This window comes from Enoplosus armatus, chromosome 24, assembly GCF_043641665.1.
Source record: "Enoplosus armatus isolate fEnoArm2 chromosome 24, fEnoArm2.hap1, whole genome shotgun sequence".
Lineage (NCBI taxonomy): Eukaryota > Metazoa > Chordata > Actinopteri > Centrarchiformes > Enoplosidae > Enoplosus > Enoplosus armatus.
Genome location: NC_092203.1, coordinates 1,579,325 through 1,601,114, shown reverse-complemented (window position 1 = coordinate 1,601,114; position 21,790 = coordinate 1,579,325). Strand labels below are relative to the sequence as shown.

The 21,790-nt window shown below is 41.9% G+C and overlaps 1 protein-coding gene and 1 non-coding gene across 2 annotated transcripts in view; one reads left to right on the top strand and one right to left on the bottom strand.

The window, feature by feature from the left end:
- LOC139306810 (cilia- and flagella-associated protein 47-like) overlaps positions 1–21,790 on the top strand; it is a 44,471-nt gene that overhangs the window by 15,875 nt on the left and 6,806 nt on the right. Inside the window, exons 27-61 of the mRNA XM_070930763.1 lie at positions 1,051–1,168; positions 1,306–1,433; positions 2,057–2,157; positions 2,369–2,494; positions 2,627–2,852; positions 2,944–3,015; positions 3,520–3,657; positions 4,684–4,765; positions 4,950–5,045; positions 5,517–5,703; positions 6,219–6,316; positions 6,640–6,756; positions 7,764–7,898; positions 8,383–8,495; positions 9,884–10,034; positions 10,283–10,371; positions 10,715–10,801; positions 11,740–11,804; positions 11,941–12,077; positions 12,521–12,626; positions 12,750–12,976; positions 13,113–13,251; positions 13,789–13,916; positions 14,010–14,075; positions 14,409–14,552; positions 15,775–15,948; positions 16,516–16,627; positions 16,948–17,010; positions 17,093–17,178; positions 18,415–18,590; positions 18,798–18,905; positions 19,671–19,782; positions 20,276–20,384; positions 21,416–21,568; positions 21,678–21,761. Of these exons, the coding sequence (XP_070786864.1) occupies positions 1,051–1,168; positions 1,306–1,433; positions 2,057–2,157; positions 2,369–2,494; positions 2,627–2,852; positions 2,944–3,015; positions 3,520–3,657; positions 4,684–4,765; positions 4,950–5,045; positions 5,517–5,703; positions 6,219–6,316; positions 6,640–6,756; positions 7,764–7,898; positions 8,383–8,495; positions 9,884–10,034; positions 10,283–10,371; positions 10,715–10,801; positions 11,740–11,804; positions 11,941–12,077; positions 12,521–12,626; positions 12,750–12,976; positions 13,113–13,251; positions 13,789–13,916; positions 14,010–14,075; positions 14,409–14,552; positions 15,775–15,948; positions 16,516–16,627; positions 16,948–17,010; positions 17,093–17,178; positions 18,415–18,590; positions 18,798–18,905; positions 19,671–19,782; positions 20,276–20,384; positions 21,416–21,568; positions 21,678–21,761 (4,253 nt within the window). The remainder of the gene's footprint in view (positions 1–1,050; positions 1,169–1,305; positions 1,434–2,056; positions 2,158–2,368; positions 2,495–2,626; positions 2,853–2,943; positions 3,016–3,519; positions 3,658–4,683; positions 4,766–4,949; positions 5,046–5,516; positions 5,704–6,218; positions 6,317–6,639; positions 6,757–7,763; positions 7,899–8,382; positions 8,496–9,883; positions 10,035–10,282; positions 10,372–10,714; positions 10,802–11,739; positions 11,805–11,940; positions 12,078–12,520; positions 12,627–12,749; positions 12,977–13,112; positions 13,252–13,788; positions 13,917–14,009; positions 14,076–14,408; positions 14,553–15,774; positions 15,949–16,515; positions 16,628–16,947; positions 17,011–17,092; positions 17,179–18,414; positions 18,591–18,797; positions 18,906–19,670; positions 19,783–20,275; positions 20,385–21,415; positions 21,569–21,677; positions 21,762–21,790) is intronic.
- Positions 15,437–15,507, bottom strand: trnag-gcc (transfer RNA glycine (anticodon GCC)). Its single transcript has one exon. It is a non-coding gene; the product is annotated as a tRNA-Gly (tRNA).

The window sequence follows — 21,790 nt, the reverse complement described above, 5'->3', positions numbered from 1 at the left end:
TCAAGCCAGGACTTATTAACTGGCAGGTCTGCACTAATGTTGGCTTTTGCTTGCATTCTAAGCCAATACGCTAATCCACATTCCTCAGTGGTTTACATTGTTATTCAGATTTCAGAGAGGACAACAATCTGGCTGTACTATTACTGTTCTGACACACATCCCCACGAGCAACAGGAGGAGCATAGGGCGTGCATAAAGATCTTTATTCTCCTCAAGAAAACACATCTAGGGCATTGTTTACATGCTATAATATTTGTATAAAACAATTAGAAAAGGGCTATTTTGTGCCCACAAGCAATGTGCAGAAGGTGGTACATGTGAACAAACAGCTGGATGCATTACATCCAATTGTTCCAGCTTTCACTGTTAATAATACTGTATTTTGAGCATTTGATTTAGAGGGATTGCTGTACTATCAAACCAAGCATTTTCTATTGCCGCTTTTCAACTATTTACATTAAGCACTGTAAACTACAGTTGTTTGGTGTTTTGTCATACATTTTCATCTCCACGTACATCTGCCATTGGTGCTAATTTTTGAGAAACTGGTCTCCATGCAATTAAATAGTTCTATGAAACAATAAAAGTGTTTCGGCCTGATTTTCAGGCCTATCATGGAATAAATCTAGATGCCAATACACTTTAAAGTAAGGTCACAAAACATTTTACAACTCAACTTGGATAAAACAAGCAGGAAAGATAGTGTCATCTATGACTCAGGATTAAGATTCATGTGGGGTGTGTCATCAAAATCTTTTTATCAAAAAACATAGCTGAAATTTCTCAGTTTCTCTGAGGAGCACTGACTAATGCAGGTTTTATATCTAGCAGGCTCAATGAATGCAATGCTCTCCACCAAAAAAGCCTTAAAGTTGTGCAAACTAGGACCAGAAAAAGTTATTTAGCAGCTGCTCTGTAGCTTTCAATCATGTCACATAATCTTCTTTGGCAGATGGAATTTGCTCAGTGTAAATGTTAAGTGTCATGTAAATGTTCAAATCTTCTATTTTTGCAGGATATTCTTTGACATATCCTCTCTCTGTCTTGCAGTGGAATCATGGTATCAGCTGAAGTGGATGCGGTGGAACTGGAGGATGGCACAAAGATACAGCCTGTTTCGGTCACCTTTCCAGAGGGTAACAACATCCCTCCCCAAAACCATGATGAGGTACAGTCCTGATGAAATGGCTGCTGTTCTCGTTACCTCAGTGCAGGGTTTTGTGTCTTGTGGTCTCGTGGCACTTCAACAGAAACACTTGTCATGATCTGTGAAATGATCCCACTTTCCCCCATCTTCAACCATAGAGACATCCAGTAGGCATCCAGAGCCATGAGGCCAGTGTGACATCTCTAATCTGCAGTGTGTCCTTCTGCTCCACCATCCCTCTGTCCCTCTGCACAGCTATCACCTTCACCGACCATCTCCACAACAGGTAATGAGTTATTCTAAAACACCACCCCTCACTTCACTTTTTCTTGTCTGTTTGTCTTTTTGCCTGCTCTCTTCCTTCATCTCGCTCACAAACCATCCTCAACAAAGGTGAAATCGCTCTCTCATTCGTCCATTTTACTATTGCTACCTTCTATTTTTCTATTCCTCCTCTTCCACCCTCCATTAATACCTGTTGTGAAGTTTTTTCCCTGGTTCCAAGCCTAGGCTGTTGTCTTCACAAGCACAAGATACTTCTGGTGATATCCTATATTTTCTCTTTTTGTCAGCAAATCCCATGTGTAGTGCCAAACCCCGTCCTGCTGCCAGAAATACTCACAGCAGCGCCATTCATCCACTGCTGAAAATAGTCCCCAACAAATTTCCTCCTGTTTGAGTAATGTTTGATTAAAAACTACAGTGATCGGCTGTTAGGAACCAATGGGCTTGGGGCTCAGAACCTGCAGCGTAGGGAAGTCGGAAAGTATTGACAGACGGACAACACATTGTTGGTTTTGGTCTTTTTATGGGATTTATTGACAATAACAAAAATACAGAATGTCAACAGCATTGTCCTTTAAACCCATACATTTAAAGTTGACCCAATCTACCAAATTCTCCCTCCAGGTTTAAGGTCAAGTTGTATGCTGTCGCTGACAACTGTCTGTTGACAGTCTGGCCCTTCATGGCCCTGCACCGCTCCGAGCAACAGATAGTTCTCAAGACTGGTACTGTATAACGTACACAAACACACATCCATGACACAATATACCTATGTAGTGCATGGGTAGACTGAAGGACCAGACCTCATTAAAGTTTATTGGTGGATGGGAATTCAAACTGTGTCACCTTTAAACCTAATAATCATGCTGCAGCTATGATTGTTTATCAATATTTATCCCCTTGCATCTGATTGGTTTATGTGTGACTATCATTTAGGGGCCACAGCTGTAGAGGCGATCCTTCAGCGCTATCACACACCAAGTCCTGCTTCTGGTCCGACCTCCTCCTCCTCCTCCTCATTGTTTGATCACAACAGCTCAGCAAACAAGAACTCAGCCTCAGGTCAGAAAATGACATGTATGGGTGTATGATGTGTTTATGTGTCTGTTTGTAATTGTTTGAGTGTATCTCCGTTTTTTCTCAGCAGGAGTGTGTTTTTATGTACAGCACTGTGTGTGTATCTGTCCTCTTCAGACTCCTTTCCAGACAGTGACAATGTGAGTGGTGAGGCCAGCAGGGATACAGCCATCTCCCCTAACAGAGACACCCCAACCCGTATTGGTATCCCAGAATTCCCTGCTGCAACCTCAGAGGAAGGACAATATTACCAGAATGTATTATTGGCTGTGGAGAGGTGGTTTAGCCTCTTTGGGTGGCCGAGTGGACCACACCCTATCTCTGTACCACACACGCTCAGACGGTATACCCAAGAGACTTCCCAAAAGTTTAGCTCAGGAGTCACATTTGGAGACCTTCTTCTAGTATAATGTATGCCTCCTTTCTTCCTCCAGAGTTGTGTCAAAAATTCAAACGGGTCATTCCAGTGGACGGACTTACCAAGTCAGTCAAAATAAAGACTCCAGGTGTGTATATGAGTTGAGTATGGGTTTTCAGTACACACCCTCTGAGCAGATATACACAAATGTTTTTGTAGTTCTCAAATAAGTCAATCTTGTGCTGCAATGTAGTGAAGGCTTAGTTAATATCATGGCAACATAACATAGAACTGGAGGTTTGAATCTAGTCACCAACCATGATGAAACTATGTTATTGAAAGGGATTAAAAGTGGGCACCTTGAAAGCAGGTTCTGCCTGCTGACTACTGCTTTTATGTGGAAATCTGGAGAATAAGCAGAGGCTCTCATGTGCAAATAGTGTTTCTTTTTTTAAATGGCAGTGGGCAGTCTACTTAGGTTTGTATTCATCATTGAATATTTAGAGAGTTAAAGTCGAGGCTCAAGGAAAATAATAGATGATAGTTTAACTGAAACTTGGGTGGGATTTAATTTCACATCAGTTGGAGCATTGATCTGACTCTAGATGCAAGGGACATAATTGTATAGCATTGTTTTTATTGGTATGCCTAGGTCTGTAGTGGACATGCTTCATCACCTGACTGGCAAACAGATTCCTGGGATTCTTCGCTGTCAGACATTTTCCAGTGATATTGACCAGCGCACAAATCAGCTGCTACAACAGCATGAAGCTATGCTTGCTTTTCTCAGGTAGGCCGAATACCCATGGATACAATGCTACAACACTGCTGACATTGTCTGACTTCTGACCAAAGCCCCTTTCAGACATGCATTTTGTTATGTATATGTGATGGCAATTTTATGTGTTGGTCTTGTGTTTGAAGAAGTACCTGAGTTATATTTATGCAAAAGTCACAACAGCAATCTCAAGGGGTCGTATCTAGTAACATTTCTGTAAAACTACCAACATGGTACATGGCAAAAGTATGAACTGAGTCCGTCAGCAGTACAAGGTATGGCAAGAAAAAAAAGAAACCATACAACTACAGTAATAATCAGACCAGCCCTCCCTCCCTATATTTTCAATTTTAGGAATGAAATGAGAGTCCTAATTTAATGTCACGTCATTCTATGATTGTTCACTGTTTAAAACAGGCAGCAGAATTCGCTCTCTGATAGATGATGAAATTACTGAGAAAATGAATTGGTGGATTCACTGTGAGGAGAAGTGGCGAGCCTCCCTCGCGCTCACAGTGGTAGTTAATTGTCTTTTACTTGAGGCTTGAACGTTCATCACCACTGATGCAGCCTGTTAGTGCCCCGAGAACGTGTCTCCTTCCTTGATGTGATATATCATATCATTGGTAACACTCTGTTACACACTGTTCTTATGCTTGCCATCGCTCCCATTGCTCAGAAATAATTGCAAATTGCAGATACATTTGCATGTCCTACAGGGCTCCTGCAAGCTCATGCTTTAGTTTTGATTAGTGAAATGTGTCATGTTGCTAATTGCAGCTTGCAAATTTGGTGAAGTGGGCCATATTTGAGGTCAAATATCATCCGAGCATGGTGGCTCTTTCCTTGAATGTCCTGTCCATGCCTGAATGAAGCCGTAAGGAACATTTATGTAACGGACACCTACTGTATGCACTTTAGCAGATAGATGAAACCAGTGACGTGACATTTTCCATGTTTGAAAAGGTTTGAAATGTTGAACTTTTATTTTTTCTTTCATCTTTCATTTTTTTCTGTCCATTGTAATTCTGTGTTCAGGGTGCAGGGAGCCTGCCTTGGTCACATCAGACCAGAGTACTTGCTAGACATGCAGGAGTTCAAACACTGGTGCTCCCTGCAGGTACAGATACACATGCACACACAACAATTTGGTCCTAGACCTGCACCATGTAAATGAAATTGCATTAGTGATGCCTTATATTCCTCCAACAATAAAAAAAAACAAAAAAACCCATCCTGGTCTCAATCATAGTCTCTCTCTTTCACTCACACATCATATTAAGAGCTTATTGTGCTTCTCTCAGTCAAATGAGGAAGAATATGGTCTGGACTACAGCAGTGTTGACTTCGAGTCACTGAGCAAACAATCCTGGACTGACATGCTGCTGCAGATATACAAGGTGAAAAATTCTATATGGGTCCCTCTGTCTGTTTTTCCCTGTCCTAATCCACTGTCTATCTTGTCATATCATATGTATTATATGTATGTTCACTTCATGTTTTAAGTCACACACTGATCTTGCAGAAATGTACCATAGCTCAGTTTTTAAAATACATTTATGTCCTAATTTTCCTCACCTGTGCAATTAATAGAATGGAGCTACAATTTACCTCCATCAATCAATCCCTTGTTTATACTTCAGCTTTCTCACTCTATTCTTTCTGTCCCTTCAAGGCAGCGGTTGTCAGAAATAATTAATACTTATTGACAGTCAAGTAAAGGTTGAATCAAAGCACTTTGACTTGGCAAAGCTTTTTAACTCCGAACAGCTTAATGGAAGCCTGAGTAAATGTAAAGTAGATTCGTGCTGAAAAACGTCAATGTCCTCTTGTTGAATACCAGTGTTGAATATTGCTCTGCACATGCCCAGGTGCTGGTGCTGTGTCGTGTGCCAGAGAGCGCTTCCAGCACGACTCTGAACCACGAAAACGCAGATGGAATCCTCCCCGTCAGCTTACAGCCACTGGCCAGTAACATCTACTCGCCCCGGGAGCTCCGGTTGCTCTCGTGGCTCAACATGCACTACCAGAGCACGAGGAAGACTGTGTGGGGTACAGGTAGGACACACAACATTTATTGTGTTTGTCCCATGCTCATACACTACGTGCAGTGAAATGCAGGGTGGGATATGCTGTGCTAAAAATGGCTAGCGTGCAATGATCGAATAATAATTAGAGTCAAAATAAGAACCAGAAAAGGAATATATGTATATATTGATTGAGATCCATGGTATGTCATTAAACAACTACAGTACGCGGTTAAGAGTCTACGGTATCGACTGTATCACTGCTGGTGATGTTGAATTAGCAGCGTTCGTGATCAATACGACTACAATTTATGCATACTCTGTGACAGACGTGGTTGAAAGGTTTGAACAGTTTAAAATAGGCTCAGTTATTCCATTTTCAAGTGGTGTTTCTATAACTCTGAAATTGTGAAAGCATTTCTTCAACAGGTGGAACACGCTTCCTACTGTAAGGCCTGAGTATGGATTTTTTTTTTCCGGTGCCTTTTGATTCCTTAATATGTATTACTGATTGATAGGTCATTTCTGCATGGTGTTGGTTTGCAGGTGGTGTCCCATCAGCACGCTGGATAGTGAATTTTGACCTGGACTTGACAGATGGACTGGTACTGGCTGCACTGCTTGCTACCTACTGCCCTTACCTGGTTAGTGTGTGTGCGTGTGTGTGTGTCTCTGAATGTGTCTGTTAATTTTTTTGTGCAGACCCTTTTCAGTGTGTTTGAGTCAATGAGGGATGGCGGTTAATGTCTGTAAGTGGCACTGTGATTGATGTGATGAGGACACAATTAGTCCTGAACAAGATTAGGGAAATCCTCTTATCATGCCAAACACAATTTTGTGTGTGTGTGTGTGTGTGTGTGTGTGTGAGAGAGAGAGAGAGAGAGAGAGAGAGTGAGAGCGAGAGCGAGAGAGTGCAACTCACTCTGTATTTTAGTGGTGGCGTTATACCAGATGTGTTCCTAATTAGATCTGCAGCCACTTCCGGAGGATGTACACCACAACTAGCAGCCTGGAGCAGATCCTTCACAACAACATCATAGTGGCCCAGGCCTTAACTGCACTTTGTCTCAACCTAGATGTACAGGTAAATACCAGATGTGATCAGAGGGGTGTTTCATACAGCACGATTACGAGTTAAACCAGGCTTACTTCAGTAAAACAGGATTATTTTCAGAAAAGGGAGGTTTAAATCAATCTTTTTTTAGCCTCTAGCCTTAAGCAGAGATGAGGAGCAGTTTACAGAGGTCTGGGAAGTGGGTAAGCGACATCCCTTGAGGACATTTAACAGACTTCACACAGCTCCCTCTGGAGCCACAAAAGACTTTCTTCACTTATGCAGCAGTACTCCCCAACTGGAACCTGGAAACACACTTTGATTTGTAAAATTGGTGGACCCATGGCTATAACTTTATAATGAAAGTAACTTTTTTTTATAATTAGCTTTAATTATAGGTAAGTAATGTTAATAAAAATTAAAGAAATGAAACACTTAAATGATGCTAATTAAAACAGAGAAGCAATCTAAAGGCATTTGATGCTTCAACATTGTTTAATGTCATGTTACACATCTCGTACATTATCTTAAAGCACTTGATAGACATGATAGAAAAAAACATTTGCATTAGTCACACTGCACTTGAACCTAGGATGACATGATTGCAGCGGAGCTCTGCCGTAAATGGAGCTTAAAGAGTTCAGCAATTGAGCTCTACTTATGTCAGAGTCTAGGTTCAACATGCTGCCAGAAGTTCTTTTTCTTTCTTTGTTTATGCCAGTGGTTTTGTCAGTTTTTGCTTTGCTTGTATTCTTCACATTATGTAATATGTGCCGCTTCATTCTAAATTGATATGATCTGTCCTTGTCCTCGCAGGTCTGTGCCTTGAAGGTATAAACATGCAATTCTTTAAACAGACTTGAATTAGTCTGACCCCACTGGCTCTGAGTCAGCTTTATGAAACACCTACATCCTGGTTTAGTTTGTTAGGCTCATTCAAGTCAGGCTTTTCATAATGAACCAAGTTTTCTGACTCACTGTCGTGACTTTGTCCCCGTATCTGAGTGTGTGTGTGTGTGTGTGTGTGGTGTGTTCAGCCAACAGACTTGTCAGACCCCAATCCAGTGCAGATGTTAATGCTGTGCGTTCACCTTTATGAGAGGCTGCCTCAGTACCTGCCACTGCGCACCATTACTCTCTCAGGAGGTCTGCACAGGACTTTCAGCAAACAGGTAACACACACAACACCGACGTTGGTCTTAAAAGACACCTTCATAAAACTTTGACTGCATGCCTTGTAAATCACATTTATGGGCACTGTGAGACAGAAAATGGCTTGGATAATAACCTCCTGGACAGATAATGACACAAACACAGACACATATAAATAACTGCAACTGGGATCACACAGACGCACATTAACAGGATTATAGACACACACATAGCCTACATTAATAGGATTATAGACACACACACACACCAACATGATTACAAACACAGACCAATATACATTTGGGTAATGATCCACATTGTCAGGTTAAGCCGCATGCAATACAAGCCTAACAAAAATTAGATGTCACTTTGTCTTTGCTAAGGAAGATGGATTTCATTGTTGTATTGTTTTCTGGCCGCGGCATTTGTCTGTGTGTTCGTGCTCGCCTGTGTTTGAACGTATAAAAACTTGCCTTTGTGTGTGTGTGTGTGTGTGTGCTCCAGGTTCGTCTGAAAAGCCCATCCCCTAAGCCTGTCAAATACCAGGCCTTCCTTTTAGGCGAGGATGCCCATCTCTTCTCCCTCCCTGGTGGATCCACTGTCACGATTCCTCCAAAGTATGTTTTTTTTACCTAGAAAATGAAAATCACCAGATGCTTTTATAAAACATGCAAACGTGCGGTACAAACTAGATGGGAAGAGAGTAAATGGATATTACAATTTTCTTTGTTGAGGTCTTAAAAAGGTTTTTAAAAGCATTGAATTTGATTCCAAAAAGTGTGCTGATATCTGTATGGCATGCCTAGCTAAGATATGTCGTGAGTCTGCTAAAAGCCTGTAATTAAGGGAATGAACTGAGCAAAAAAGCCTCAGGTTCAAGGTGTTAAAACACCTTAAAAGTAACTAAATGAAACAGGAGTTCCAAAAAAGCTGGTAGTAATTAGTTGAGCTTATAATGCAGAGCCTGTAAGCACTAGTCGCTTCTGACGTGTAACTTGAATTCTTTTTTTCCATGACCCACCATTGACCATTGTCTTGAAATCATTTCATGGTCTTTGAAGAGACTTTCAGATCTCTTGCAATTTGTCTTAAAGATTGACCTTCATTCAGTTAAGTAATTACGGATAGATTCAAGTTTCAAGAATGATTAACGTGTGTGCACAGTGCGCTACCTCTTTTTATGGTAATGATGGAACCAAACCTGCCAACACTCGGTGACAGAAGGTTACAGAAACATCTTACAAGGACGGTTTTATACCTGAGCAAGCTGTCTAGCATTGCATTATGCACTTAACTGGATTGGGATTCAGACTGACATCGCCTTGCCTTGGGGTCACCAATTGAAATTTGCATTATTTCCATTTGAATGTAAGAACTCCATTTTTACACAATACACTAAAAATGATCTGCTCGGGACACATATATATTGAAGTGTTTACAGGCTTACTTTTCCAGGTTAGAGCATAAATAGTCTTTGGGAAAAAAAAGTCTTATGCAATAAGATTGTAATTATGAAACATTGGTGCATGCCTTTGTAGTGTTCATCAACAATAAATACTTGACTAAAACTGGTATCGTTAGTGAAGAAGTGCTGCCTTTGCATCTGTACTTCGAAAATAGCTTTTTTGGGGCAGACTTGTGCCCTGCAAAGAAAAGGAAAAACCCTCTTCAACTTATTCAGCTCAGAGTCCAAGTGGAGTAAATTCAGTTTTGCCTTGAGACTTAAGCTCATTAAAATGTACCAGTTTTGCTCACAAGTGAGGTCGCACTATAAAAATAGCCCATATCCCATTTTGAATCCCTGGTTTTACTCTCAGAAATGTTGTCTTTATTCAGAAACATAGTATTAACATTCTGCTGATGCATTACTATCATAACCTGAAAATGGGGAGGTTGTACAATAAAGTCATTGAGTTGTGAAAGCACTGTGGAGGGCTTTCTGGTTGCTGTAGAAGAGAGGCTGAATTATCAGCTGATGTGCCGATGGCTGTGGTGATTTTCACAGGGCGAGCGGTGAACTGACCGTCCAGTTCAGCTGCTCCTTCATGCAGCCCATGGAGGCCGTCCTTCTGCTCATCTCCAGCTCTCCCTTCGGCCTGTACAGCACCCCTCTGGCCTTCAATCTGAAGACCCACGTCAGTCACATCGCACCCACAGTGAGTATGATAAACTGAAAGGGTGGACTGTCTCTCTACACTTCCACTGATTTGTTGATAGCTTGCTGACCGTGTGTCTGTCTGACTGAATCGCTACTCCCTAGCATGCTGTGTCTTAACACACATCACACATAGTTTGGAGTACAGTGTGTTTCTGAAGGCTAGCTGTAAAAGAGAGTGGCTGGCCACAGCTGTTGGCTGATGATAACTCGATGACAGGCTGTCTGCTTCCTTCTCTTTCTCCTTAGAGCTCTGTCAAGTGCAAGTCTCCATGCTACCAGCTGAAAGTAATCCAGGTGCCCATAACTAACCCTTTCGACAAAGAAGCTACATTTAGGTAGGTGTCTGTGTCCACTAACACGTGCATACATGCAACTTGTGACTGTTAAATTGACATGAAAGTGAACGTTTTAAAGGGTCTGTGTACCCAAAATACAAAACGACAGATTTTCCACCTAGTAGAATCTAGCTATCCAGATTGTTTTGGGTTTATTTTCCCAGATTTTTGATACTGGCAATGGATGTGAATTAATTTAGTTTGCAGTACTTACTGCACTGAAAAATTATATTTAAAAAATTCAACAGCAATGTGGCTTTCCAAGTCCCAGTACAGTGTGTTTCTTGTGTTGCATTGCTGAATTCAAACCTCTCTGCGTCTCTGTATGTGCGTGTGTGTTTAGGGTGGTGCTGGTGGAGTCTCCGTCCAACCCACTGGACCCTGAAAAGAAAAAACACGACCTTGTTCAACAGGCCTCCTCCAGAGCCAAGTAACACATGCGCTGTTCACAACACACAGCAGAGACAGCTAATACACACACACACAGTCAAAGACACAAACTGTATTGTGGCGGTTTCTTGTGGACAAACGTTTTATATTTACTTTCTTGGGCGCCAGACATGGGTTAACCTGACAAAAGTCGCTGCGTCCCAAAGTCACCCACACAAAGGATGTACGTCACAACCTCGAAAATGACATGTAAACATTCAGTGCAAGACGAAGCATAAAGACTAGAAACATGGGGAAACGGCTAGCCTGGCTTTATCCCAAGGTAACAAAAAATCGACAGTGAAAAGTTGTACAAGTTGTGGTTTTAAGGGGGTTATATGTAGGACTGTTCCTGCGATGCAGTATCTTCCTGGAGTCTGGAGTCTATCCACAGGTTACCTGGCAACATATTTTTTTTCGTTATTACATTTCATTTTTTTGTACGAATTAAACAAAACAGATGTAACTTGTTTTGAGGTGCTGGTATGCAGATTTTTGTTACCTTTGGACAGAGCCAGGCTAGCTGTTTCCCCCTATTTCCAGTCTTAAGCAGACTTTCCAAGCTAGTTACATATAAAAGAAGATTTAGACATGAAGTTATCTGTATGCAGATGTTTTAGAGTAACTAAATCAAAAGAGCTGGTAAAAAAAGGGAGTTCCTCCTGCCTGTTACTGCTTCAGGAGGTGAGGTAAAGTATGAGGTTGTTCCTCAGGAGAGTACTGGGTTGTCATTAAGAATAGCTGAGACGTCTTCAAAGCCAAACACCTGAGACGTCTTCAAAGCCAAACATTCCAGTTCCTCCTCCTAATCACGAGTTAACTATGAGGATCTGAAGTAGGACTGAGGTCATCTGAGGTTCACCTGAATCAGGTTGTATAGTTTGATATCCATATACTATGAATCACTATGATTTTCTTTCCTCCTCCTCCCCTTTTCAGTATAGAGAAGATGACTTCAGACAGGAGCTGTGGGGAGGAGATGGAAGGGAAGTGCTCAGAGCTCAGTAAGTACGAACCCACAAACACACACTCGCTCTGTACTCTACCTTAATTACTGTTTATACATGTGCATGTGAATGCTGTGCCTTTATTCGTGTGTGCTTGGTTGTGGTCTATATATACGTTTGTGTTTGTGCCCAGATGGTGACGGCAGTGAGTTCCTGAGTGCAGTGAGGAGTGTTTGCCTGAAGTCAGGCCAATCAGACACTCTGAACATCCACTACCTGCCCTTCTGCCCAGCCACCAAGTATTGCTCTGTGCTGCTAGTTTGCCCTCAGGTCAGTGTGTGTGTGTGTCTGGGCTGTCTGTCAATTGCCAATTTTTTTTTTTTTTTTAGTAATTGACTATTAACTTGCTTTTTTTTAATAGCAGCAGACAGCTGTGAACACTTACGGAAGAGAAGTTTCTAATTGCTCAGACTGTAGAGAAAATCTACAGTGCATACGAAATGAAATCTTTATCTTGAAGTATGTGTGCTAATTGTGCATATTCTTTTTTTCATATGTTTATAAATATTGTTTTTGCAAAAATACAATATCATGATATAATTGTAGCGCCATATTACCCCAGCCAGTCAAATCTATAGCTCTTCTTTGCTAGAGTGCAAGATAGGAATCAGTTTGAGAACAGGCATATTTAACATACTGTTGGTATTCATGTTTGATTATATGGGGTCTCCTCATTTATTCACAACCATGTCTGTCTCTGTGTGTCCCTCTAGGTGGGAGATATGGTCTATATGGTAAAGGCCACAGCAGAATTGCCCCTTCCATCCCCTTTCTCTGCCAAGCCCAGTTCTAACATAGTCAACATCCCCAACAACTCTGGTAGGAAACCTGTCATCCAAATTATCAGAAGAGGCACCAGTAGTAATATTTGCTCTTTAGCTGTATCGCCTAAATATAAAGTTGTGTATTTATAGTTACAGTGATGCTTTACTCCAAAAATAGACCCAGCTGTGTGTGTATCAGCACTAAGCCTACGCTGCAAGGTGGGGCAACTGTGTCAGGAGGTGGTGCGCGTGCCGCTGATCAACATGGCCTGGGAACAAGCCCTGGCCATCTGGGGCCAGCACAGCATGAGTGCTGACGAACACAGGAGGCGGATGCTGACACACACCTTGCACAGCAGCACCGTGAGGGCAGCCACAGCAGCACGCAAGCTCTTCAAACAACAGGTACACACACATGCACACTGTGGAAAAGCAGATCTTTGCAAGCAGGCGGGGGGGGGGGATTCCACATCAGTATTGTGAGATGTTTTACTGTTGTCCATATTTTACTTGTCCCTCTTTTTCTCTTGTCTCCTGTTAGACCCAGCTGAGAGGTGTTGACCACAGTAAAGGGGTAGAATACAGTGTGGAAGTTTCTTTGCCACAGTACTTTGTATTACCCAGTACTGTTACAATACCAATTAAAGAAGACACCAACTTACCGTGGGAGAATCCTGCAGGTACATTCACATACTCACACATGAATACCTGCACTCCAGCATAACCAGGTCATACCTCATTTCTTCTTGGCACAGGAGGAGAAACGACTTTGTGTATCATTGATGAAGCCGCATTGACTAACATTTAGCAGTACCAACTTCTAATGCAGTGTTATGTAGCCCTTTTTGACTCGCTCATTCACTCACTAGCTCTCTCGACCACCTCTCCCTCCAAAATGGTGACCTGTTGACTTGGATGAAAATTGAACACCTCTTTTATAATGGTGGTGCTTTTTGAGCTGCAGGGGTCTTTTTTGTAGTGGCCAGTGGGACAGACTTTTTTGACAGACTTTTTGAACTATTGTATGGTACATTTAGTCCCAGGTTGCTCTGGTGGAAACCCAGGTAATGGTCCTTGATCCCCTGAAAAAGGTTCCTGCAACTAAAATGTCCTTATGGCTTCACTCATGTTCATGTCATTTACTTAACTGTCAACACTTGTCTTTTGATTGTTTACCTCCTCCAATCCCTGGATCTCCTCTTCCCTCTGTTCAATAGCTTGCGGCTGTGTGGACATTCCAGTACGGTTCCAGGGGGACTCCGTGGGGCAGTTTACATGTCAGGTGGTCCTGAGGTCCTGGTGTGATACCAGGGTCTATGTGCTAGAGGCGCTGGTTACGTCACAGGTAGATTTCAGCTGTCGGAGCTTAGTAAACCTGTAAATGCTGCATTGCTCGTCGGTTCGTGTGGTTTATGGTTAATCTCATTTGTGATCACAGGGAGGATCCGTCCACTTGGACTTCAGTTCGCCTGCCTACCGTTCAGTCACGCAAGACATACCACTGGTGAGGTGAAAGAGAAAATGTATTAATCAGTCTGTGTGTGTGCTGCTTATTAAGGGCCAACCTAAAAGCATTTGATTAATTATGAATGATTTGAGATATTACTTCCATAATGAGAAAGGGATTTCTTGGAAGAGAGTGGTAATCCTGAATATACAGCAACAAAAGAGCATGGCTGAAATGTATCTTTGACTAATTACATCATTTGACTGAAACAAGTTTTAGGATAGAAAATTAGATGATGTTATTATGGTAGTTTAGGGAAATAGATTTTTAACATGTTGCCAAAGTGTTTAATATTAATAGAAAATGATCAGGCCTATGTGTGTCTCGCAGCACAACGAGACCCACCAAGACTGGAGAATGCAAGCTGAGGTGTGTGGTGAAGGATTCTCCGGCCCACAGGTTTTGGATGTGCCGGCAGGGACAAGAGCCTGCTACCCCCTCACCTTTCACCCTTCTGCTCAATGCATTGCCATGGTAATGCATTTTTTGTTGTTGTTGCGTTTTCATTGTTTCTTTCTTGCATATTTTCTTTGTTTTCTGTCTTCCTTTGTCACATTCTTGCTTTTTAACTTGCTTATTATAGACTTTCTGATAGTCCATGAAATCTTTACAGTTCAGTGGCCTCGAGTTGGCATATATATTCAGGATAATTCAACATCAGCAACACTAAGGAGAAAGCCCACTTTGAAAATCCCCTGCCACCAATGCTCATCCACCAAGCCCTCATATTTGGCCTTTCTTCTCATTAGCTTCCTCCATTCCATCCTCTCAGGGAACCATCAGCTCAAGTACAACCACTTATCTTGATGCCTCAAACAGCAGCACGCTGTCCGGCCTTCGTGGCTGTTAAGATGATATCTGGGAATTTAAGCTTCCTCTGTGGCCAGCGTCATCTTCCAGTGCTTTTCTAAGAAGCACAGCAGACTTTCTTTTTACTGCAAATGAGCTTTCTCTTTTTGAGAAACAGTCTTTTGATAACAATGTCCTGCAATTTAGAATGGTAGTTGATCCCTCACAGTGATGAATGAATACCTCACTATTTTCACATCTAAGGATGGTGAATGGTTCATAGAATGACTTTTTCCTTTTCAGAATGATTCAGTCGTTAAATCATCTGAGGACAAGAAGCTAAAAATTATTCTTTACTTTATCAGTGAAAGATATAAAAAACACACCTTTGTCTTATAGATGTTTTTGTCTGTCCCATGAATACCTTCTCCCTCAGTTATCTTTTGCACATATGTATTTCCATAACAGCAATTTACATTATACTTGGCAATATGGAGGAGGAAAAATTCTTCCCTCTAGAGTGTGTCTACTGTAGATATATCAGTTTTCTTGGGGGGGAAAAATACTTTTGCATTGGCCGGGAATCGAACCCGGGCCTCCCGCGTGGCAGGCGAGAATTCTACCACTGAACCACCAATGCATTTCTGTTGCATCTTCAGGGGGTGGGGCATAAATGGGAGACATGCTGCAGCAGGAAGTTGCTGTGTTGCTTTGTTTGCCCACACAGACATAACCCCACTAACTTCGATTTTTCTAGTCTAATGCATTTTAGACTTTGATAGTAAAATTGTTTGTCCTATAGATACTTGTCCTGGGCTCTGTAATCAGCCACGTTCATGCGTCAGTGTGAGAATGCTTTTGTTCCTCTGTGTGTTTGACTGCCTGGACTTTATCCCTACCCCCACAGGGCAAGCTGTCCTTACATAATGACCTCGACAGTACTGAGCACGTGTTTACCCTCAGAGGAGTGGGAGAGCAACCCCTGCCTGTGGACCATGTAGTGTTACACTGCTCCGTAGGTCAAACCACGCACGCACAGCTGGATGTCCCCAACTACAGTCCAAACAAACTCACTCTCAAGGTATAATCACACATGCAAGTAACTGCTGCACACACTGCTGCTTGCTGGTAAGGGTTACACAGCACTTTACATTTACTGTAAAGGAAATGCACTGCCATTGATGTTTGTTTGCTTTTATAAAAATTAAACCAGAACCGTTTATTTTTGTAACAGAGATAAAACCAGATTTCCCATGTAAACCAAATAATATAGTAATTGTGATACTGTGAAATGAGTACTGGGAGAGTTTTGGTGGATTGATTTCAGTGTTCTACCAAGGGTTGGTGATGAACAGAGGAATCTCTGCCTTTTTCTGTTTTGAAAATATAGTTAGATTCTTCATTACTCCTAAAACTAAAAGTAGATTGTCACTACACAACAGATGAGCTAGAGGAACAGTCAGGGGATTGCCAAAGTCAGTAGGAGTCATCCTTTGGAGACCATGAATGTCTGTACAAAGTTTCACAGCAACCCATCTAATTGCTGCTCAGCTGTATCAGTATATTGTTTACTTCACTGACGCTATCTCTGTATTTATGGTTCTTCTTTGTCGTGTGTGTGTGTTTGTATGCTTGCACATGCACGTAGGTGGTGACAGACCTATCTGTTGTAAGTGGAACCCCCTCCCTGGAGATTAAACCCGGTCAAAGTGGTCCGTACACCCTGGCTGTGTCCCCATGGAATCGAGGAAAACAGACAGGTGACCCCCCCACCCCCCATTTGAATGCTGCCATTTTACTGTGTACACAAGGGTTGTAGTGTTTGTGTGGCATGCCTTTAGGCCAACTCGTATTTATTTATTTGTATAACTGTAATCTGTAATCTGCATCATATTTGCATCTGCAATTGAGTTGGATTAGATGTTAAGTAGGAAATAAGAAACGTGTATGTGCATGAGTGTACAAAATGCTCATTATGATGGATTTGTTGCATCAACTAAATAAAGCTAAAATAACTAGATTAATTATAAATAATTAAAAAACACTCAACTGAACACTTGGTCCACAACTTTTCTTGCAGGCTGTGTGTCATTTGTCGAAATTGATGACACGCAAAAGGCAGACAAGCCCAAAGGTAAGCTTAGTGTTGAACTATTTAGCGCTCAGAGAACTTCATTGAACTTGCATTCATAGCATATTCATACATGTGCGTGCCTGTCATCCAGGACGATATGAGGTGCGTTTCTCTCTCGAGGTAATCTGTGAGCCAGCAGTGCCTGTCAAGGTCATTGATGTACAGTGTGCAGCTCAGGTAAGTCCTGCTTACATACTTTCACACTTTTATTAATCCTCCTGATGTAAATGAGCAGCTTTCTGCTGCTGAACTTGGAATATTGATTGAAGAGAAGACACTTTTGGTAAAACTTTAAAACTCCACTGGCTACTGATTATTCCACTGATTATTCATGTAACCAGATGAAAAAATAATGTAACGACCTACTTGATAAGTATCGCTGGCTGCTTCAATCATCACAATGGATTGGAGCTGCTGTGAGCCTTTAAAAGTGAAATAAACAGGGGGCCAGTGAGGAAGCAGGAACATAAAGTTGAGGGGGGAAAAAAACAGCTTGTTGCATTGCTGCTCTTCTCTTCAGTCTTGCATTGTGGTGGTAAAGTAACATCATGAATCTTTCTCTCCCTGTTTGGACATGGCTAGTCTCTCTCTCCCTCTGTGCGTCTGATGAAACGCAGAAAATGAATGCTTAAATTTCAGTTTCCTCCGCCATTACTCTGCTGTGATAAATCAGTTGCAGATGTTATTTGTATTCATTTCCATTCCCTCCTCCCATGTTTTGCACCTCTGAACAGGAATGCCCTACAATACAATACATATTGCATGAGACCAAACGCTCAATTTTCAGCTGTGCCACTTTTATTCCATTTTACCTGCGCAAAACCTCGGTGTGGTCCACCAGTAAATCAGGACAAGTGCAATTTGACTGTTTAAAAAGGGGTCACAAATTCTCAGTAAATATCCCCTCTTAGAACTCTCTCTTATGTTTATGGCAGAGACTTCTGCTTAAGTTAGCAAAAGCACACACACTCACTCTTGAATATCCATTTTTTCATCTGGTAAGAATGCAAATGCGCATCTCAATACAACTTTTAATGCAATTAAGGCAGAGTAGAATAAGAAACATATTTTATTATTCCACAAATGTCATCATCTTCTATAATAACTTACTTTGTGTCTGAAACACTAATTCAATATAAATGTGAGTAGTGTGGTGGTCTAGTGGTCTGAGATGAGACCCTGGTCAAGCCATTAGTTTGTAAACGAGACACTAAATTCATAATTAAGTAAAAGAGCACATTCAGTTCAGTTATAATTACATTTGGAACATGCCGGGCCTACAGTAGTGTTTTCTGCTGCCAGCCCCTGTTACAGTAAAACGTAATCTTCCCTCTACACTTGGATCAGAAGACTATCAGAACATGACAAGGAAAAGCAAAAACAGACATCATCTTTGAAATGTTGTGTTCCCAGAGCTCAGTTGCCATAGAGATCCCGGTCAGTAACCCACGAGGAGAGCTGCTGGTGCTGGACGTGTACCTGGAGGGACACGACCTGAGTGGAGCCAAGTGGGTTTCAATTCCCCCACGGGAGACTCTCACTTACAAAGCTATGTTCTCCCCTGGCAGAGTAGGGAAGAGCACAGGCAGGTGAGATCCACTACGCTGTAACTGACCCGATCTCCTTTAAACAATTACTCATTTAAAATGCAGATCCCCGTTAATTAAATGCTTTGCATGACTCATCTAAAAAGATATACGTGCGCTGATTCTGTGACCTTGGTAATGAATGTTCTGAGCAATTTGTTTGTCTCCGTATACAGTATTTGCATACGATTTGTGTGTGTTTCCTGCCAGTATGGTGTTCCAGTCAGAGCTGGTTGGGGAGTTCTGGTATCAACTGGAGCTTTATGCTCTTCCTCCTCCAGTCTTCACACTACCACAGGCCTGCTGTCAGCTGGGGAAGTAGGTGCACAAGTACACCAACACAGACACTATCTCTCTGCAGGGTTATTGGCCAGGAATGCATGCACAAACACTGCACACACACTGACACCACTGTGAATGTGTTCATACCAGCGATCCCATCCTCAAGATTTTCCCACACCTCAGTGATGTGTGTGCGGGCTTTCTGTCAGCAATAGTGGGGCAGAAGACTCTGAAACATCCCACAATAACCTTAATTAAAAAATCATTTTCATACAAACATGGGCGTCAGAGGGTTAGGGTTAAAATGTATCAGTGTAAATGAATGGACATTTTTAAAGCTGAATGATAGGAAAGGCGAATAAATAAAAACACATACATTTACTTGTCAGCCAACTATGTCTGGCAGAACAAGTGACCTTTGGGTGTAACTCAGGTTTCGCAGGTTCAGTTCAGAAAATGGCTGCCTAAACAGGCCACCCACTGACCAGTCAGCTCCCTGGAAGAATGTTATCAACATCATTCCTACAGGATCCTTACAGGGACAAAAGTACTGAATTCACGAATCACTCGAATCACTTCGTCTACCTGTTATTACACTAACAGCCTAATGAATGGCCATTATAGCTGCATATGAATTGTGCACACTGCTTATTAGCTCAATAAATAATTAATGCAACCCTAACCCTTACTTTGATGTTTGGAAATTCATACTTTTAACTTTCAACAGCTTCGTAATCTTTTTTTATTGTATATTTTTCACCTTGCTAAATAAAACGTTGTGTGTGTGTGTGTGTGTGTCAGATGGACCAGACTGAGCATTCCCCTGGTTAACCCAACAGCTGAAACTCTTGAGCTAATCGTAGCCAACAGTAACCCCAGACACTACGCCCTGGAAATGGATTCAGGAAGTACTGTTAGTACACACACTCACATTCACCTTTGTGCCCCATCCTTAGTTTTATCAATTCAGTATTCCATTCCATTATTTCAGTATAAAACTTAATTTGTCACAACATACATCTGATGTTGCTTTGTTCCTGACCCTGGGGAAATTGATTTACCATTATGTGTGATGTTCTTTGTAGTTCAATGGATATTTGATTGTATTTGCTTTGGATTTCATCTCTTATAAAATACCATACAGTAAACCAAGACACTTGATAACACAGTTGTTGTGTTTTTACACATATCCTAAAACAAACAAAGAGTCACTGTTGTCATGTGGAAGGAAAAGACTTGCAGGATACCAGGATGGAAAACTGTAGGTTGCCTAGCAGTGTGATTTAAGGGATTTGTCTTTTGGAGCATGAGTGTGTTTATCCTTCCTTTCTGTCCCCATGAAAGCTATTCCCTCTGCTTGTTTGTTTGTTTGTGTGTGTGTGTGTGTGTGTGTGTGTGCATTCCAGCTTATAGTGGAGCCCCACTCCTCCACCCAGCTCGGTGTCCGTTTTAGTCCTTCATCCATCGGAGAGGGGAACCACACGGCAAAGATCACTTTCACATGCCCTCAGGTGTGTATATATATATACACACACACACACACACACACACACACACACACACAAACTCGGAGAAAATGGATTACATAAATCACTGTCCCCTGCCTTAACTCACACACACAAGAACACACATAGGTGCAGGGATAGCTCACTTCCTTTTCCTCTTAAATTGGTTAAATCAGGTTCTCTCATTTTATTTACTGCCTCATCACTCCCAATCCTCCTCATAAAGCTTTTCATTGGCCCTGATTGTACATTTCATTTTAAGGCATGGAAGGCCGGTCACTAGGGTCCGGCAATATAAACAATATAAGCAATGATAGGAATATTTCTATGAAAAGAAACTTGGATAAATTGTCGATAAGATTCATTGCTTGACACTTACAACCGATCACATCACGTGGTTTGAGTTTGCTGAACACACCACATGATGTTGTTTTGGTGTTTGGGAGAGATGAGCACTCCCTCCAAGGAAACATTCCAACGGTGCAGAAGTCACCTTAATCACGACGGCCTATTGTGGATAAATGAGTAACAAAATGTCCGTGGACCGGTGATACTCTTTTGACGTAAAAGCCCCGTTCGACTACAAAGTGGATGAGACACGAAATTTGTGTTCTTGCCGAGACATGAGAGAATCGCGACCACTCTCACGTCTGTTCAGTAGATATGAAGCTACAGCCAGAAGACGGGTAGCTTAGCTTAGCATAAAGACTGGGGAAACGGGGGAAATGGCTAGCCTGGCTCTGTCCCAATATAAAACAACCTACCAGCACCACCTAAAGCTAACTGGTTTCCCAAAATGTTGAACTATTACAAATTTTTGTTTATTTTTGTCACCCAGCCTCACTGTTCCCTTATTGTCTACAGTACATTTGTAAAATGTTTCCTAAAATGGCGTGAATCTGAAAATGTGATTCATGGTAATAGTGAAGAGAGTGTGCGTACTGCCGTTTCTTGACCAAATCTTTTCTTTGTCTTACCTCCTCTGCATTCCTGTCATGCTCTCTCAGTTTTTACTTAATTCCTCTCCCCCTGGCTGCACGCCGGAATGGTGTGTGTCGTTGAGTGGGCGTGGCCTCAAACCAGAGACCCAGGGGCCTCTGAGCATCTCATCCCCGATTGGCTCCAATGCCTCCATCACCATTCCCTTCACAAACCCCACTGAGCTCCCGGTCGTGCTTGATATCACACTCACAGGTCACAAGCACTTCTTGTCTTTCTCCAACAGACACTCATTTGTTCTTGCCATATGCATGTGACTCAGACATGTTCATAATACTGTGTGTACTATTTCTTCATGTCTCAGATGAGGACCCGAGTGGGGCCGCCAAGTGCCATCGAGTCACTACAGACAAGGAGGTCTTCTCTATCCCTCTGAACCAGACTGAAGGTGTGTTAACTGATATGATAACATTTCAC